Source organism: Giraffa tippelskirchi, chromosome 3 (assembly GCF_054371585.1).
Source record: "Giraffa tippelskirchi isolate mGirTip1 chromosome 3, T2T-mGirTip1v1.2.pri, whole genome shotgun sequence".
NCBI classification, from domain to species: Eukaryota; Metazoa; Chordata; class Mammalia; order Artiodactyla; family Giraffidae; genus Giraffa; species Giraffa tippelskirchi.
In genome coordinates, this window is record NC_137277.1 from 42,805,602 (window position 1) to 42,823,276 (window position 17,675).

Sequence of the window (17,675 nt, forward strand, 5' to 3'; positions counted from 1 at the left end):
AGTGCTCACCTGGGTTTACCCCGGGGCTGGTATCCCAGTAGGAACTTGCCGGGCAGTTCCTTGCAGGCACAGATGAAATAGGGAATGAAGGTGGGCTTCTCCTTCTTAGTTTTGATGAGCAGCTCCTCTAATTTCTGGGGGTAGAATGAGGGGGAGAGGTTGGGATAGCAGCATGCTTGGTACACAATGTCTGGCCTCACACACCATGTACACCTCCTTCATCAGCGCAGCATCCCCTACACTGAAGGGAAACCAGACATCCTTAAGTGACTGGGAGGGGTCATCCCTCGCAGAGCCCTGGGCTCACCTTACGGTCCCCACCGCTGCAGTCCTGATAATACTTGTGGTTTAGAAGGTCCCGGGCAAAGGATGCCATAGGCTGAACATAGCGGGCAACAATCTCATCCAAGTCTTCAAACTCCTGTGGGAAGAAGGTGAAGGCCCCGAGTGTCACATGCTAAACTGAGATCCAGCCTTTCATCAAGTCCCCTTGGAAGAGAACCCACGGGAGGGGAGGAACTACCCCAGCCCTCCTGCTGTAGCCTCATTCTGCTGCAAAGTCCCTTCAACTTATCCACATGTGTGAGTTGGGTCTAACTTGATTAGCTTACAAGACACAAAATCCCTTACTTTTTTTAATTTTAGTTTATTTATCTATTTTTTAACTTTACAATGTTGTATTTGTTTTGCCGTACATTGACATGAATCCACCATGGGTGTACATGTTTTTCCCTTCCAGAACCCCCCTCCCCCCTCATCGCTTACATTTTTAAAAAATTTATTTGGCTGCATTGGGTCTTTGTTATTGAGGCACGAGTGCACCGGCTCAGTAGTTGCCGCGGGCAGGTTTAGTTGCTCTGAGGCATGTAGGATCTTAATTCCTCAACCAGGGATCGAAATCACATCCCTGCATTGTAAGGCAGATTCTTAACCACTGGACCACCAGTGAAGTGAAAGTCTCTCAGTCGTGTTCGACTCTCTGTGACCATATGGACAATACAGTCCATGGAATTCTCCAGGCCAGAATACTGGAGTGGGTAGCTGTTCCCTTCTCCAGGGGATCTTCCCAACCCAGGTCTCCAGCATTGCAGGCGGATTCTTTACCTGCTGAGCCACCAGGGAAGTCCACAAAAGCCTTTAAATCATAACTTTAGTTCTCCCTTAGTGCTTGAGAACAATAAGGGCCTTCATAAAATTTCTCTCCACTGAACAGAGAAATTTGGCCTGTGTCTGCCTGAGGACACAGCACTTGCATGTGTATTTTCTCCTCTTCCTCCAGTGGTTCTCTAGATAGTCTATTTTAGAATTTGGAGGACAGAGAAAGAAACACGATATATACAAAATTGCTGTCAAATTACTCATTTCATCAGGGCCCTGAGTAGCTAGAATACATACAATGCACAAAAGTGACTACAGTGGAAGAGTCCTGCTTCTGGAAGCAGGAGTGGGGATGCCAGCGTGTGCAGAGGCTGCCTCTTACCTCACTGTTGATCCACAGGGTGGCTCCCAGGCTGAAGGCATTTTCCTTGCCTTCTTCCCGCACATCCACGTGCTGGTAGATGCCATCACTGACCTTCCAGGTCACTGTCAGGTGATTCTCACCCTTGCTGCTCGGTCGGATGATAACATCACCCTGGTCCATGGTTTCCATCATTTTTTCTGCTTGCTTAAAATTTATATTATGGAAGGATGGGTGTGCAATCACTCGCTTGATATACGCTGAAGAGGGCAGGAAAGAAGCATAGGTCAGCTGATGGGATGGGGAGCCAGCCCAATGAGACAAGCCATGGCTAAATTTCTGATCCACTACTAAATTCTGAGACTTTCACCCTCTCTGGGCCTGGATTCTCGGATGTGAAGGATGTGTTAACCTGGGCTCCTAGGGTGCTGGGAGAATGCAGCTTTAGTAGGAGTCCTAGTGCATTAGCAAAGAAAATGTGACCCAAGAAGACCCTGGCGCCCAGTCCTGCCTATGACTCCCTTTCATGCTGCCTCTGGGCCTCAGCACCTCAGCGCTGAGCACTCACTCCCACTGGGAAGCTGAGCAGTCAGCATGCGCATCCGGGGAGGGAGGGCTGCCAGGACTCGGGGTGCACAGGCATGGCTGGGGGCACTCACTGGTCCGTTGCTGCTTCCGCTTCATGTCCTCCTCCTGCTTGTGGTCTGCTGCTTCGGCGTCAAAGTCATAGTAGGTGTCCTTGGGCAGTTTCCACTCGTTGTTCCTGTCCATGAGGTCCGAAGTGCGGCAGGTCAGGTCCGCACTAAACTTCTCGATGTCAATCTTCATGATGCGGCAGTGAACAGTCATTCCCACCTAGATCCACAGAACATGTGAGCTGGAAGGGACAGAGACGGTCTAGCCTGATGCCCCATTTTACATGTGAGAACAGCAAAGTCCAAGCAGAAAGGCGGACAGACTGTCCAGAGCCAGCCAGCTACTGACCGTCAGGTTAGCAGGAGTTCTGGGCTGAGTTTGGCCTGTACACTAGTCTGTGCCAAGTACTGACGCCTCCTGCTCTAGGCAGAAACACCAAATGGAGTCTCCTGGGATCTGTCACTGGCACTTTTCTCTTTCCCCATAAAGTTGCCCAATTACTGTTCCTAGGGTGTGAGCCAAGTATGGCTGTCCTTTTTGGAGGAAAAGCAAAGTAACAGTTTTTCTGTACTTTCCCCCTGATTTGAGCCCTTCTGTTTAAAGAGTGACAAAACCCAGTTAATTTGCACGGCTCTCCTGGAAACTGCCCTAGCTCCACTTACAGGTATACCTCAGAGACATTGCAAGTTCAGTTCCAGACCACCACAATAAAGCAAACATCATAATAAAGTGAGTCACTAAAATTTTTTAGTTTCCTAGGACATATAAGAGTTATGGTCACACTATAGTCTATTAAGTGTGCAACACTTTTTTTTTTAACAGTTATGTTTTAAAAAAATTAAATATCTTAATTAAAATTTCTTTTATTGCTAAAAAAAGGCAAACCATCACCTGAGCCTTTAGCGAGTCCAAATCTTTTTGCAACACTAACATCGAAGATTATTGATCACAGATCACCCTGACAAATATTAAAAAGTTTGAAATACTATGAAAATTGGCACAAATAAATGTAGCACAGAGACATGAAGTGATCAAATGCTGTTGGAAAAAATGGTACTAATAGGTTTGCTCAATGCAGGGTTACTACCAACTTTAAATTTGTTAAAAAAAAAAAAAATTACAATATCTGTGAAGGGCAATAAAATGAGGGATGCCTGTGTTAGGAATGTCTTTCCCCAGCTTTCCTAAGTCCATGGTTCTCAGGGGTTCCTAACACTTAGAACCAAAGATTTGGCAGATCTGGTACCACTAGCAGATGTCACTAACTGGATGATCCTGGAAAAGGCACTCAAACTTCTCTGAAACCAGAAGATAAATATTCCCTTCTCCATTGGACTAGCAGATCTGAGACAACATATGTAATTATCAAGGGCTGGAATCCAGTGTGTGGATAATAAATAGCAGCTCTGACAAGAGAAACTACAACAGAAAGGGAGCTCAGTCTTTCTGCTTCAGAGCATGAAACGCCGGGCCTTGCTTCCTGCCCCCCAGACTAAACCACGGCTTCCCACACAGGAAGGGCTGGCAACATGATGAAATTTCACAAAAGCAGTAAACAAAAACTGCTCCTCATTTGGGTAGATGCTTCTTACCCTGACTTCACTCAACTGGTTATAAATCCTCCTGAAATGTTCCCCACCAGGAGCCCCCGGGAACAGAGCCTAACTCCTGGGGGGTGCGCAGTCCAGCGCCAGCCTGATTTGGGCGGCTGAAAACCACGCCAGATGCCGCAGCCCTGTCATTCACCTACCTTCACTCGTTCCTCTGGCCGTTTTACCACTTTGTCACTGAGGAATTTGGTGGGGATGAAGCCAGTGACACCATTGTCTAGCCGTGTTTTGACACCGATGGCCTGGCCTGGGCATGAACCGCTGTCAAAGTGGTTCCAGACCTAAAGACGGCATCAGGAGAAGAGCTTGATCATTAAGATTCTGGAGACCACACAGTCAGGAAAGAGCTGGCAGGAATGCTGTAATTCATCTTACCACTGACACTGGCATCACGATGTGAGAACACGATGACTCAGCCACCCAGCAACACATTATTTGAATATCCCCTAGGTTCCCTGATGCATAACTCATGTTTGGCACCACTGGCCAGCAGATCAATCTTCTATGTTAATTTACTGTATATGTCCCTCCAGCTTCAACTGAAGCCCCTCCCTCCCATTCTGTCCTGACCTTGTGAGCTTAAGAAATATGTTTGTCACCTCAGAACAACTCATTTCAGTGAACCAGCACACCATGGCTCTTTTACATCCTTGACAAATCTCACCAGTTTGTTTTACTGGGTAAAGTTGAGAAACGGTCTATTTTACTATCTGCCTAAGTAACATGTGAAAATCCAGAAAAGGCTTCAGGATGGCTTTTATGAGTTCTAACCATGAAAAAAACAGATGATGCCGAGAAGACTGTGGGAAAAACTAAGATGTGTGTGGAGGATGAAAACATTGAAGGAAGTCTACAGATACCTTCTAACTAGCATAGGGACACCATGCCCACCCTGTATGTAAGAAATGCATACATTTCCTCATGTCTCTAACTGGTTGAGCAAGATCCTCAGAGAATGGGAAACAAGGATTAAGGGCTGAGTGAGAACAGAATAAGAGCACATAGATCATTTCTGACTAGTACCCATGGAGGGACTTTAAGTTAGGCCTGTGTGCATTCCAGATCTCTTCCCCCTTTTGTATTGCCGTGGTAAAGTGTCACCTAAACCACTCCCATTCTCGACGCCTTTCTAGAGCACTGAGATCATGTAATCACGAACATCCAGGGACCATAACAAAACTGCAGCACATACCTCGCTTAGTTCCGGGAAATTGTCTTGTTGACAGAAAGGGCACTGCCACAGCCCTGTCTCATCGTTGCGGATTGCCTGGTCATAACTCTCACCTTGTGGACGCCTGTGGGCGATGCCGGTGACGTTGCAGATAATGAGCTTTCCTGCAGGAAGGAGAGAGGAGGAGAAGGAAGGGAAGAGAAGGGGGGCAGGCTGAGAGAACCGGAGAGGTGACTCCTCCCCACCAACTGTTTAGTGACAGAACATCTGTCCTAGAGCATCTCCCCTGGTTTCTTTCACATCCTCGAAAAGGGAGATCTTCCCTTCACTTGATGACAGGAAAATGAAGCCACAAGACTGACCCCATAAACACCTCACAAAAGCAGGTTAAAAAGCACTATTTGACCTTGAACTCAAATTTGACTTCCAGCTTAGGGCTCTATAATCTTCTTAAAAGCTTCCCTGGTCTTTCCCACCCACAGTACAAACTGGCCTTATTCTGTTGGAATTATAGTCTGACTTGAACATACACAGTAAACACTATCCCATCAACCCCTTTTTATCCTCCTCCAACTAAAGAAAACAGACCCAGGATTTACCAATGTAGAAGGTCTCTGGTGTTTCTTTGGTTAACATATTGAAGATTTCCTCTGTGTTGGGAGAGCGGTAGGCTGTCCGGAGGTCCTTATACCGACAGCTCAGCTCTGCTCGGATGTCGTACAGAGTGATGTGTTTGTCACCATAGCCCTGGGGAAGAAGCCCCCATTAAAAGTCTTGCAACTGCTCCCTAACCTGAGCCACCAGCAGTTTCAACAAAAGGAGTAGCCAGTTGGCTCCTGTCAGCGTTTCTTTTCTTTCCCCCCAACAGTTACTAAATCAGCTTTTTAAACTTTTCCTTAGCCACGGAACACTGTTCTACAATAAAAATGCTTCATGGGGACCTCCCTGGTGGTCCAGGGGTTAAGAATCTGCCTGTCAAGGTGGGGGACACAGGTTTGATTCCTGGTCTGGGAACATTCCACATGCTGCAGGGCAACTAAGCCCTTGCACCACAACTACTGAGCCTGGAAGCCCTAGAGCCTGTGCTCCACAACAAAAGAAAGTCACTACAATGAGAAGCCTGTGCACCGACACTAGAGTTGCTTCTACTCGCCACAACTCGTCCCAACTCAAGAAAGCCTGAGCACAACAATGAAGACCCAAAGTGCAGCCAAAAAAAAAAAACCACCCATCACGGAATCACAATGTGTGAAACTAATGCAAAACTGCACAGTTGGAAAGGAGGAAAGAGGCCCCAGAAGGAAGCTACTATGTCCCCATTCCCAGCTCCCCCAAAACATGCCCCCCACAATGATTACAGCAGTCTCTGAGACGTCCTTGGCTCCTTGATAAGCAGACTGAAAAACTCCTTGAGTAAACCCAGTACTGCACGGGGAGGGAGAGGATCAAGTCTCTTACACTAAATAGTATTGGAGCTTCTCTGAGGATGTGGTTCCAGAGTCTCTTCTCATCTAGGCCAGGCCTTCCACTCTTGTCACCCACCTGCCTCTCCAGTTCTTCTGCAAAGGCATCAAGGTCTAGGTCCTTGAGTCGCTCTGGATTTTCCAAGATTTCTTCAAGGGCTCCCGCAGGGTTGGCATCCTCAGCTGATTCATCATATTCCAGAGCATCCACTGCCATCTTCCTGGCCCACTCATAAGTCTCAGGGTGAACTCGGGAACCATCAAGGACTTCAATATATGAGTCAGTGCTGGAGGAGAGGCAGAAGAGGAGCAGGATATATAACAAGAAGCTTCTAGTAACAACCCAGATGTCCACCAATGGGGAACTGGTTAAATAAATTAGGGTACCTCCATACAATGGAATACTATACATCCATTAAAAAGAATGAGGTAGAGCTGTGTGTGCTGACATGAAAGATGGCCACAATATATTGATAACGTGAAAAATGCACTGCAAAACACTATGAACCGTATGATCCCATTTTTGTAGTAAATGGGTAGTTAGTAAATGCATAGCAAAAATAAAATTTAGAAAAGTTGTAGTATACATCAACTTGTTATGGCAGTTATCTCTGGGGGGTGGGATTATGGGGGACTTCCACTTTCTGCATAATATTTCTGTATGTTATTGAATTTTATATGATGAAATTATATATAAAAGTCTTATAAATAAAACAAGAAGGGGGAAGAAGACCTTTGAGAATTTGCTGACAGCTACTTTCCCCCATAAAGCCTTCCCAGGCTGGTCTTGCCCGTGCACTCACATGGACCTATGTTATTCGTGGAGTGTTACAGCAAAGCTGGGTGGAAAATGAAGTTTTAGAACTTGAAGCCTATTTCCCCACTGATTTCCATTACTGAATGAGGAGCTATGTGCCCGTGGAAAAGATCCTCCAAAGACTGAGTTGATAACTTCTGGAGAGGAAGAGGTCAATAGTGAAGTCCAAAGTCCAAGTGAATAGAGAACTTTCTCTCAATAACATCATCTCAGAACATACCAAATCTCTCTCCCCCTTCCTTATCTCCTCAGACCCCCACACTCCTCTTCCATTGCCCCAACTAGTCCCACCCTTATCGAGCCACAAAAAATCATAACAACAGAACAAGTTTGTGTTTACTGAACCAATTCTTATGTTTTCTGTCCTCAATTGATAAACTAAGTTGGTTCTTTTGATGTTTCTCTCACAGAAAAGCTTCATATAATTGAACTGATCTTTTCCATAGGTCAGAGGCTCTTGACTAAATAAAGACTCTTGGCTTTAAAACGTTTCCTAATTTAAATAGTCTGTGGCCCTTTGACAGCCCTAATCCCCGAACCCCCCAAGCAAAGCCCAAGAGAACTCCTCTTGGCCCACCCAGGCAGAGGGCATCACCTGTCCCCCAGGGAGGCGGTGTCAATCTTGAGGAAGCCAGCGCAATTCATGAAGACTTTGGGACCCATGTGGCACATGGTGACCAGCTGAGTCCGGCTCTCGAGCCTGGTGTTGTTCTGTTTCAGAATCTGGAAGAGAAGCCTGGAGTGAGCAGGAGCAGTACATAGGCCCCACCTCCTGGTCTGTTTCCAGGTCTCTGGAAAACGTTCCACAATGGGAAGCTGCCCCAGCATCCCAATAGCTAATTGAGCACTGAGCAGTTAGCACAACATACTCACTGCTACTAAAAAAATTATTTTAAAGAACTATACTGTGCCAAGCAAAAACAATACATAGCTAATGTACAGCTTCAAAGTTGATGTAAAATATACACTCAAGTACCCATCCCACGTTAAGAAAAAAAATAACCACAAATACTCTTGAAGGTCGCTACATGCCCCTCTCTGTACTGAAATCCTTTCCTTCCTCCAGGGAAAGAAAAATCCACTATCCTGAGGTCTGTGTCTACCATACTCTCGCCTTCCTCTAAATCATGGCTTAGGCTATCTTTTCCATGAGCCACCAGAATGCAGTAGTGACAACCAGGACTGTGGCCACCTAGGCTGAAGTCTGACCCTGACTCTCACTAGCTGGATGACTCTAGGTGAGTGCCTTTACCTCTCTGACCTTGCCCTTTTTGTCAAACCATGCTGGGAAAGTAAAGGTTCACTGAAATAAGAACGTTCCTTTTTTTCCGATTCAACCCAATCCTACCTTCAAGAGATGGGTCCCTTTTCGAGGTCCCAGGCCACAGACATACTGAATCAAGGCCTGGCTGTAGGGGTGGGCAATGGCACGGTTGACATCAACTCCAACCTCATTGACTCGGTTGATGAATTCACAGTACAGGGCGTTGAGCAGCTCTTCTTTCACCACATGCTCCTGTCAACACACAGTAGGCAGGGATAAGGTTACTGTGCCACTCTGTCCACCTGGGCCTACCTGTCAAATCCTACTCACCTGCAAGGGGTGAAACTTGAGGCATAGGATGTCTTCATCTGAGCTGCACACCTGGGCAAACTCAATCAGAGGGTCCTGGATGCGCCGGGCCAGGGAGACGGCCTGTCTCAACACAGGAGGGTAATCCCGGAACTCTGCCTAGGGTCAGATGAGGGTCAGCATGGCCACAAAGTCCCTTCAGCTCTAACAGCCAGAGGAAATCCAAACTGCCTGGGTTGATGTCATGTTCTCTTCTCTGGGACCATTTTTCCTGGGACCAGTTTAATCTCTGGGGCTCCCAACCTGAACCATGACTGGCATGATGGGAGATTTTCTGCACAGGTAAGAGAAGAGGTGCAATCCTGTGCCCTTGACAATCTTTGCCTCCCTATCTCCCTGGGACTGACAGCTCTTGCCTGTGTGAAGTATAAGGGTGGGCTCCAGCCTTACCTCTGATTTCTTGCTGTTCATATAGAGGATGGCCAACTCGTTGTCAATCAGCTCCACCCCAATAGAGGACAGCTGCTGACCCTGGTCCAGCTCATGCACGATGCGCTTCACATCCTCAATCAACATCTGGGCATCCCTGGAGGAAGGAAGGATGCTGGTTAGGGATATTTCCGGATAGTTTCTCAGGGATGAACCATCTCAGGGCTGGGAGCGGGGAGGAGAGAGCTTTGAAGACAAAGGGGTACAATATTCCAGGGCTACCCCCTGGAAGTGGGGGGTTATCATGTGTTATCAAGGCTCTTCACAGGCACAGAGCAGATTCAACAATAAAGGATGAGTGACTTTAGCCAGGCCTGGCCCAATCGCCTGGTGCCCCTCCCTACCTGTTCTCTCCTGCAACTGTCACCACGTGAGGCTTTTTGTTCAGAAGGAATTTCTTCAGAGTTTCAATGTCTTGAGCCTAGAATGAAAGAAAATTGGAGCTAAATGGCTCTGAGGACAGGGGAGATTTCTAGCACTTTTCTCTCCATAAGTAGCTTGAGACCTTACAAGATCAGAGAACAATGATGCATCATGCGTTGTCTAACTGGAACACAAAACAAGGTGGCTAGGAGCTCTAGTTGAAAATTATACATCTGTTAACCTTTCCTAAGATTACTGTATATCTATCTGGCTTACACATGAGCTGTGGTTAGCATACTCAGGTCTTTCTTTTAACATGAACCACTGCCTGGCAGTCAAGATTATTCTGATCTCCACTTTAAGATTTTTCTTTTTTAAAAGAGTTGTTTGCTGAAAATTATGTTTTAGAATGGAACTCTTGTCAATAAAATTGAAAGATACTGCTACGTTAAAGAAAAAATCAGAAGTATACACACGAGATGAATTCAAATTTCTCCTTCCATGGAAGAAACACAAATGCTAAAAGCAGGGAAAAGGTTGGCTTAATGCCTCAGTGGCTTTCAGCTCCTGGAACAAGCTGACCCAGATGCGGTAAGAACAGAGGCAGTAATGGCAGCTCCCAGAAGCACAAGGCCTAGGAACTGGCTTCAAGTCAAGAAGCAAATTCTGTTCCAGAACTTGAGTGCCATCTACTGCCTATGAAAGTGAGACTTATTCCAGGACTTAAGAGGTTAGTGAACAGGTCAGAGATCTTGCAGGGGATATTGCTTAGACCATGAACGCATATCCCCACTGAATGATAAGACATGTTGAAGATGTACACTTGGTAACCAGTCCCAGCCACTTGCCTTCTTCTCCCGCTCTTCCTCTCTCCATGCAGTTCGCCGCTTGGTAAAATGAGGCAGCCGGAGGAAGTCTGTCACTTCTCCTTCACCACTGACCAAGGCGCAGAACACAGGGTGATCTCTGCCAGCCCAACAGAAAAAGAACCGTGTGATAATCAGGACTACAAGGATATGAGTAAGAGAAGAACAAGATTAGGGAAACAAGTAAGGGGTGATGCCAGGCAGGCAGGAACAGGAAGTTACCTGGCAGAGGAGAAAGCAATGCCTAGGACCCGGATGCCCTTCCCTTGGTTCTCATCCATAAAGTCGTCATCTTCCTCTACTTGTTGATCTGGCCGGTAGGGCGCCACCCTCAACCAGTTGTACAGCTTTCGACTACAGGCCTGGGGAGGAGACACACCAGTCACTATGGCCGTCAGGCTCGCCAAGTATGTTACAGAAACAGAGGCAGACACACATTTGCAAAGATCATATTTATATGTGCACATGTTTCTAGCCCTTGGCAGGCTTACAACCTGAAGGCACACCTTATTCTTAACAATAGCAGAGTACAGAGGCCAGTCACATATATGAAGAATATGTGTACGGGGTGGGGAGGGAGGGAAGAGGCTCTTCAAGGGGAGATCTTAGAGTGACCCATGACCTTGTGTGCACCACCTCTCAGGTTAGGCCCTGGGGGTTTCCATTAGCTACAGGACAGCTATGAAGGGGTGCCTTCACTTTCAGCTCTAGCCTGGGGAAATTACGTGACCAAAGTCATGCTGCTGGCCTGGCGTGCTGCAGTCCATGGGGTCACAAAGAGTTGGACACAACTCAGGGACTGAACTGAACTGAAAGATTGAGTCTCTGTCCTCACCTTTATGACGTATTCTTTGGCTTCGGCCAGCAGCTTGTTCTTGAGCTCTTTGGCCATCTGCACATACAGGAATTGCTGTAAAGCTCGCTCGATGGCCATGGTGCGCTGCCGGTTCCACTCCTGCACCTGATGGCTGAACTCATCTCGGTAGTAAAATTGTTTGATTTCTTCAAAATACGTCTGGTCACTGCCATAGCTGAGGGGATATAACACTGGTATCAGGGACAGAGAAGAGGTGGTGCCTGAATGCCCACGAACACTGAGTGAGCTGGGGACAATGGCTTGTTCAGTTCTGAAAGCGTGGTTCACATTCCTGAGGGACCCCTCCCTCCAACAGACTCCTGACCAGGCTTTCCCAAATTGACCCCAGGCTAGAGCTCTGCTTACCCTTCCACTCCCTTCATATCGATGCTGATATCAATGGTGAGCAGCCCTTCATCTTCAGCCAGGCAGATCTTGAGGAACTGGTCATCTCTCAGTTCCTTAACAGGCTTGTTCTTTAAGTACTTGAAGGAGTAACCATAGTGGGCCTCATCCACATCCTGCACAACAAGAGGGAACCATCAATCAACAGAAAGACTGGGCTGGACCCTGGGAAAAGCCCGCCTCTGCACTCAGGCAGATAGCTCAGCTAAGCGTGAAGGCAAGAAACTCAGTTCAAACAGAGCTGGACCATAAGCTGAATCAAAGCCCTTCAACGGCTTACCTTTCTACCTTTCTTAGTGGGGCTTATATTGAGCTTGGCCCTTTCCTGGAAAGTCTGTCTCAGCACCTGCCGGACGAGGGGCTCTCGGGCAATCTGCAGGGCTACCATGTAGCGGGCACCTTCCAACACAGCTTCCGGGGTAGGGAACTGGCTGCAGGGAAAATGGAGGAGCTGCAGGATGAGGACACCTTTGTCCGTAGGTTCCTCCTCTCACTAGCCAGCTACCGCATGCCCACCTGCAAACATAATCCTTCGCCAGCTCCAAGGGCTCTGCTGGAAACTGCTCTGTCTCATGCCGCTGGTAGCTGTCCCGGAGGTTTTCCCCAAATTGCTCAGGAGTAAGCCCAAACTTTTTGGCCAGGCCATCTAAAGCAAATCAGGAGAGTTCAAGGTAAGCCAATAGCAGGACTGAATAACTTCTTGGTTTTCAGTCTAAAACAGCAATTCTGGGCAGTAGATTTAAAAAGGATCACCAATGAGCAGAAGCAGGATGCCTCACAATGAACAATGAAAATGCTGGCTTTAAACAGAAGCAGAATAAATAGAAAATTTCTGTGGAAGTTACAGTTTAGCAAAAGAACTTCCCAAAGATAGGATGAACTCTGATCATGTGTTTCCCACACCTTCAGGAATTCCAGGGAAAGCTGGACCATTCCTGTGGTATGGGTTTGGGTCATGGGAGCAGGTGTTAGAAGTGGACTGGCGATTCATTCAGATGTCCTTTAAGTCCTCTTCCTACCTCCCAGTGACTATCTGGGAACTTATACAATTAGCTTTTACCTAGACCGGCGCTCTGGCAGATGGTGTACATGTCTCGGCGAGAAGCCTGCTTGAGCTCTGGCCCTCTCTGCTCTTCATCTTCTGCCTCCTCACCATCACCTGGGGAGAAAATATGAGTTAGTCTTCTGGCTTCCAGTCACTTCCAAGGATCTGACACATGGAGAGACGCTCCAAAGTGTAATCAGTCAAAGGCATCCTTGGAAAGGCCATGGCCACCAAGCCTCTGGGTTTTCTTTTCCAACACTCACCTTCCTCATCTCCCTCTTCCCTTACACGCTTTAGCTTCTTGCGGCTGGCCTTGGCGGCATTCTGCATCTTAGGGATGTCACGACCGTAATAGAGCAGGAAATGATTGTAGACGTCTTTCAGTTCATCCATTGATTGAACATCCTTGAGCCTGGAGGGAAGGGACATAAGACCTCAATTTTTTGTCATGGAGGAAGGGTATACCCCGGGTTTGCTAGAAGAGGTACAATTTCCATGTGGCAAGATCCCAACTAGGATGGATGCCTGGGTTCTCCAATTATCAGGGACACACAATGGCCTAAACCATGACTTAACTGCAATCAAGGTACTTTCAAGAAGGAATATGTCAAACAATTGGTGGCTGTTACAAATGGTAACAAAAAAGAAGAGACAGATGAGGAAGCATGTCTCCAGTTCAGAGTCCTTGAGACAGTCTTTGTCCTTCCTTCCCAGGTTCATGCCGCTGGCCATTAACATCACCTGCTTCTCTCTCACAACCCTCTCTAATTCCAGGCTCACCAAGCCACTCTCTGCTTGTAGTTTGGTTTCCCTTGTAGCTTTTTATACAGGTAACATAAACAAGCAAACATGACTATCTGATCCTCTTAACCTTTTATACCAATATGGGTAAGTAACAGGAATTTGCCTGTCAAAAAGAGCACTCCTGGTGTGTTGGTAAGTTGGGTTTCTAAGGGATAGGTGCCTTGCTGCGAATTTTACAAGATTATGCTGCTCTGGAGGGTGGGTGGGTGGGGCGGGGGGGGGGTGCACCTGCCTTTGGCGTGAGAGCTCCCTCTAAAGGAATAAAACCCACATATGCTACCTCTCCATGTCCGTGGTGTCCAGAGCCCGGATGCCATCAGCAAGGGGCTTGTCAGGATCAGCAGAGATTTGCTCGTACTGATAAGCCTGCATCTTCTCAAACAGCCGTGTTAGGTTCTCCTTACGAATCCTCAGCTGGGTCCACTAGGACAAGGTAGGGCAGGGGTAAGGGCTGGTATTTAGCCTTGAAGACCCAAGGCCAGGTGGTTCCTTACCAAGAGTCCCTGGGGGAAGCCTGACAGGCTTGGGGGTTTGGACCATCACCTGGTACGTACAGGAAAACTTGGGCCCCGGTAGTAGCAGTACCCAGTGGAGCCCTCAGCTCTGAGGGACACGGATCCCTATGTTACCTTTTCATCCCACTGCCACACCCTCCACAGGTCGTTGATATGCAACTCAGGCTCCACATACTCCTTCCGGTAGAAAGCAATGAAAGGCACCTAGGGTGGCAAAGAGATCAGTCAGCCAGAGAGGAAAGATCTGGAAGGAACCCCTCTGCTAGAGGGATAAACAGCTCCATGAAATTCAGCACTGGGAACCCTGGCCCATTTAGGGCACATGCTCGCCCTGCCATGGGGGAACATAATGCTGCAGAAGGGGTAGTGGTTTCTTTTGATCACTTGAGTCCTCACACTTCTTGGTCAAGGGACCACTGCTGAGGACAGGAGATGGGGGAGTCCCCACCTAAACTAGATGGCCAACTTTGCCCTCACCCCTAGTTGACGTTCTACCCACTGGACCACTAGAGCCTGAGGTGCTACCTCAAAATGCTGATTTCGCATGAAGCCCAGGGCCTCTTTAATCTTCTGAATTGTGCTGGGCCCTTTTCGACTGAAGCTGCTGGTTGGCTGCCCTCGGTCTAGGTAATCACAGCTTTCCTACAGTTGGAAGAAAAAAGAAACAGCAACACCACCATTACTTGATTTGTCTCGCAACATACAAAACTGCTTCTTGTCGCAGGATGACCTTCTCAGAGTAAGTCTAGAAAAATCTCCCTCATACACCCACACACACATGCTGTTCTGTGGGAGGCCCACAGATGTCTGGGGCAAGGGAGAAGCAGCTGATGAGGTGACTTCTGGTTCATGTCAAAACATAGGCTCTTTTTGGGGGGGGGTACCTGCAGAGAAATGGTTGGTGTGGCAAAGGCATTCCTGTAGATCCAGTCTGCCTCTTCTTCCAGTTCATCATCTTCAGCCCCCTTGACGGGGATGGAACGTAGCTGCAGGGGATAACACAGCAGCATGAGACTGATTTTACCTTATATCTCATGCAGCAAAAACACGCACTTCTTCTGGACAAAAATATGTGCTCTAGAGGCACATGTTTCCAGTACCTGGAAAAGCATTGTCTTGCAAGTAGGCATGTCGTATATTTGCTAAAGAGAGAGAGCTATTTCAAGAACCATAAGACACATGAGAGTCTATGTTGAGCTAGACTTCCTGTACCCCTGGTCAGATTAGGGTTCAAAGCCAAGTTCCTATATATCATTTTTGTTTGTTTTTTTTTGGCTGCGCCACCCTGACTAGGGATTGAATCCGTGCCCCCTGAAGTGGAAGTGTGGAGTCTTTGCCATTGGACTGCCAGAGAAGTCCCCCTATATACTATTGTTAGATTGATCTCTGCTATAACCCTCGTACCAAGGTGGCTCAGGGCAGCTGATGACAGTTCAGCAGAAGGACAGAGGCTGGTGCTTCCTTACCTGAAACCTCTCAGGTAAGTCAGTGGCTCGGATTTCATTGTCCTGATCGGTGAGGTGGCTGCTTTCCAGCTCACTGGGCTCATACATCTCGAAGATGCTCCTGCGGCTCACACGTTTCTTGGTGGTCTTCTTGGGGCGCACTCGGATCTCGCCCTCAGCCTCATCGTCCTCATACTCATACTCTTCCTCCAGCTCTTCGTCGTACTCATTGTATTTCTCAAATTCATCGTAGTCAAAGTCCACACCAAAAATCTCCTGGGCTTCCTGCAGAGCCCTGCAGGTGAGAGCGAAAGGCAGTTGGCCCAGGTTCCAGTGAGAGGAGACAGATGTGGCCCCTGCAGAGATCTTTTACCTGCCCCGAGGGAACTAGAAAGGCTGAGGGAAATCTAAACAAAAAAAAAAAGCATATTCACCGCGAAATAAAGGCTTAGCTGGTGGCTATTTCTGGGGAAACTCTCATTTACTGAGATGAAAACCCATCTTTGGCACATGTCCGTGACCAGGATCAAACAGTAACAGGACAGATGGGTTCATATCATGTTCAGTGGATCCATCCTTTGCTAAGATGTTACAATATTCCCTCAGAGCAAAGAATTTCCTCTGACAAAATTATACTTAGAAGACTGATACACAAACAAGTGAACACGGAGCTGCAGGTATTAGAAAAAGGCTGGGTCTTTGCTGACATGTGCCTCCCCCTTCATCCCACCCTGGCACTAGGATGCAGAGAGAGCTTTCAGGGCTTTGAGAAGCAGTCTGACATCACTGCCTGGTGAAGGTTATCAGAGGCAGGGAGGCAAAATGGTCGAGAGCTGACTGTTCCATCTTTGGCCAAGGCCTCTGACCTCTTTCTTCCTGCCTGGGTCCACTCAGATATCTTTATCACCACCTTGCCCCAGACTCCACTCACGCATCAGTGTATCCAGGAAGCTTTTTCCGCCACTTAGGTTTTTTCAGAGGTTGTCCATCATCGTCCACGATAAAGTCATCAATGTCTAGGTAGGGAAGGGAGGGGTTAGCGCCCAGAGGCAGGACTGAATGGCTTTAGTTCCTACTGTATGAGTGGCCAGTGAAGAGAAGAGAGCCTTTGGAAAGGAACTCCTTTCTGTCAAATGCTGGAGGCCAGTAGCTGAAAAATGATTTCCCGTCCCATTCCTTGGGGCAGGAAATCCCAACCCCCTGCCCCAAACTGGCTTCCCTGCCTGATGCTACATACCTGACTCTTCATCATCTTCCTCCTCCTCTTCTGGAGGAGCCATGTGGGCCTCCACGGCCTCCTGCCCTTCTTCCCCTTCCCCATCCTGAAAGATCTCCTCTGCGATAGCTTCTTTTTCATGTTCCTCCTTGCCATATTCCTCCTCCTCGTCGTCCTCATCATCTGAGACTTTTTTGACACGTCGGTATTTTTGCTAAGGGTGGAAAGCCTGCCTGGTCAGGGTCTGAGGGAACTGGCATAAGGATGCCTCCCCTCCAATCTCACTTCTATTTTCCCACCACAGTTACATTGACAAGGGAGATGGGAAAGAGCACATCAAGTGATGCCCCAAGGCCCACTTCTGAAACTCTTGACAGGCACTCAGAACTGGGCTCCACAGCACAATAATACTGAGCCACTTTCTCCCTGCTGAAGTTCCCCAGACGGTTCTGGATGTGCCTCCCCACCACCTCCCAGAGCCACTGAATTTCAAGGGCTTCTTCCTTCATCCTCAAGGACAGAGACAAAAAAGGCACTTACTCCTCTTTTGACTTTGACACCCAAATTCTCCTCAATGAGATCAAAATCATCATCCTCCAGGCGGTCGTCAAAAGATGCTAGAGAAGACAAAATGTTGCTGGTTGTGACCAGGAGGCCCCTCCTCCACTGACTTCCACCCCAGCCTCACTTGACCCGGGCAGGGGCTACTCACTGCGTTTTCTCTTCTTGTGGCTGACTTCATCTTCTGAGTCTCCGGAGTCACTACCCTCATCTTCCTCCCCTTCCTCTTCATCGTCATCGTCATTGATAAAGCCTTTCAGGTTTCCTTGTTCATCCTGATCATCCAGGTTCTCCTCCTCCTCCTCCTCATCTGGAAAACATGCATGTTTGAGGCATGCAGTTTGGGAAACAGGCTGGCACTGGGGCAGGACCACCTGCTTA

At 47.8% G+C, this 17,675-nt stretch overlaps 1 protein-coding gene across 3 annotated transcripts in view; it reads right to left on the reverse strand.

Annotated features, from left to right (window-relative positions):
• Positions 1-17,675, reverse strand: part of SUPT6H (SPT6 homolog, histone chaperone and transcription elongation factor) — a 30,961-nt gene that overhangs the window by 4,180 nt on the left and 9,106 nt on the right. For all 3 annotated transcript variants that reach the window (XM_081580333.1, XM_081580332.1, XM_081580334.1), the window contains exons 3-32: positions 17,446-17,604; positions 17,274-17,350; positions 16,755-16,947; positions 16,449-16,533; positions 15,539-15,812; positions 14,957-15,058; positions 14,598-14,714; positions 14,187-14,276; positions 13,838-13,980; positions 13,017-13,165; positions 12,769-12,867; positions 12,225-12,354; positions 11,989-12,139; positions 11,670-11,824; positions 11,283-11,478; positions 10,670-10,809; positions 10,430-10,547; positions 9,563-9,639; positions 9,180-9,315; positions 8,751-8,888; positions 8,505-8,672; positions 7,752-7,879; positions 6,419-6,626; positions 5,476-5,623; positions 4,898-5,040; positions 3,846-3,986; positions 2,119-2,314; positions 1,481-1,719; positions 308-421; positions 10-134 (exon numbers count right to left, since the gene is read on the reverse strand). In XM_081580333.1, the coding sequence (XP_081436459.1) occupies positions 10-134; positions 308-421; positions 1,481-1,719; positions 2,119-2,314; positions 3,846-3,986; positions 4,898-5,040; positions 5,476-5,623; positions 6,419-6,626; positions 7,752-7,879; positions 8,505-8,672; positions 8,751-8,888; positions 9,180-9,315; positions 9,563-9,639; positions 10,430-10,547; positions 10,670-10,809; positions 11,283-11,478; positions 11,670-11,824; positions 11,989-12,139; positions 12,225-12,354; positions 12,769-12,867; positions 13,017-13,165; positions 13,838-13,980; positions 14,187-14,276; positions 14,598-14,714; positions 14,957-15,058; positions 15,539-15,812; positions 16,449-16,533; positions 16,755-16,947; positions 17,274-17,350; positions 17,446-17,604 (4,339 nt within the window). The remainder of the gene's footprint in view (positions 1-9; positions 135-307; positions 422-1,480; positions 1,720-2,118; positions 2,315-3,845; positions 3,987-4,897; positions 5,041-5,475; positions 5,624-6,418; positions 6,627-7,751; positions 7,880-8,504; positions 8,673-8,750; positions 8,889-9,179; positions 9,316-9,562; positions 9,640-10,429; positions 10,548-10,669; positions 10,810-11,282; positions 11,479-11,669; positions 11,825-11,988; positions 12,140-12,224; positions 12,355-12,768; positions 12,868-13,016; positions 13,166-13,837; positions 13,981-14,186; positions 14,277-14,597; positions 14,715-14,956; positions 15,059-15,538; positions 15,813-16,448; positions 16,534-16,754; positions 16,948-17,273; positions 17,351-17,445; positions 17,605-17,675) is intronic.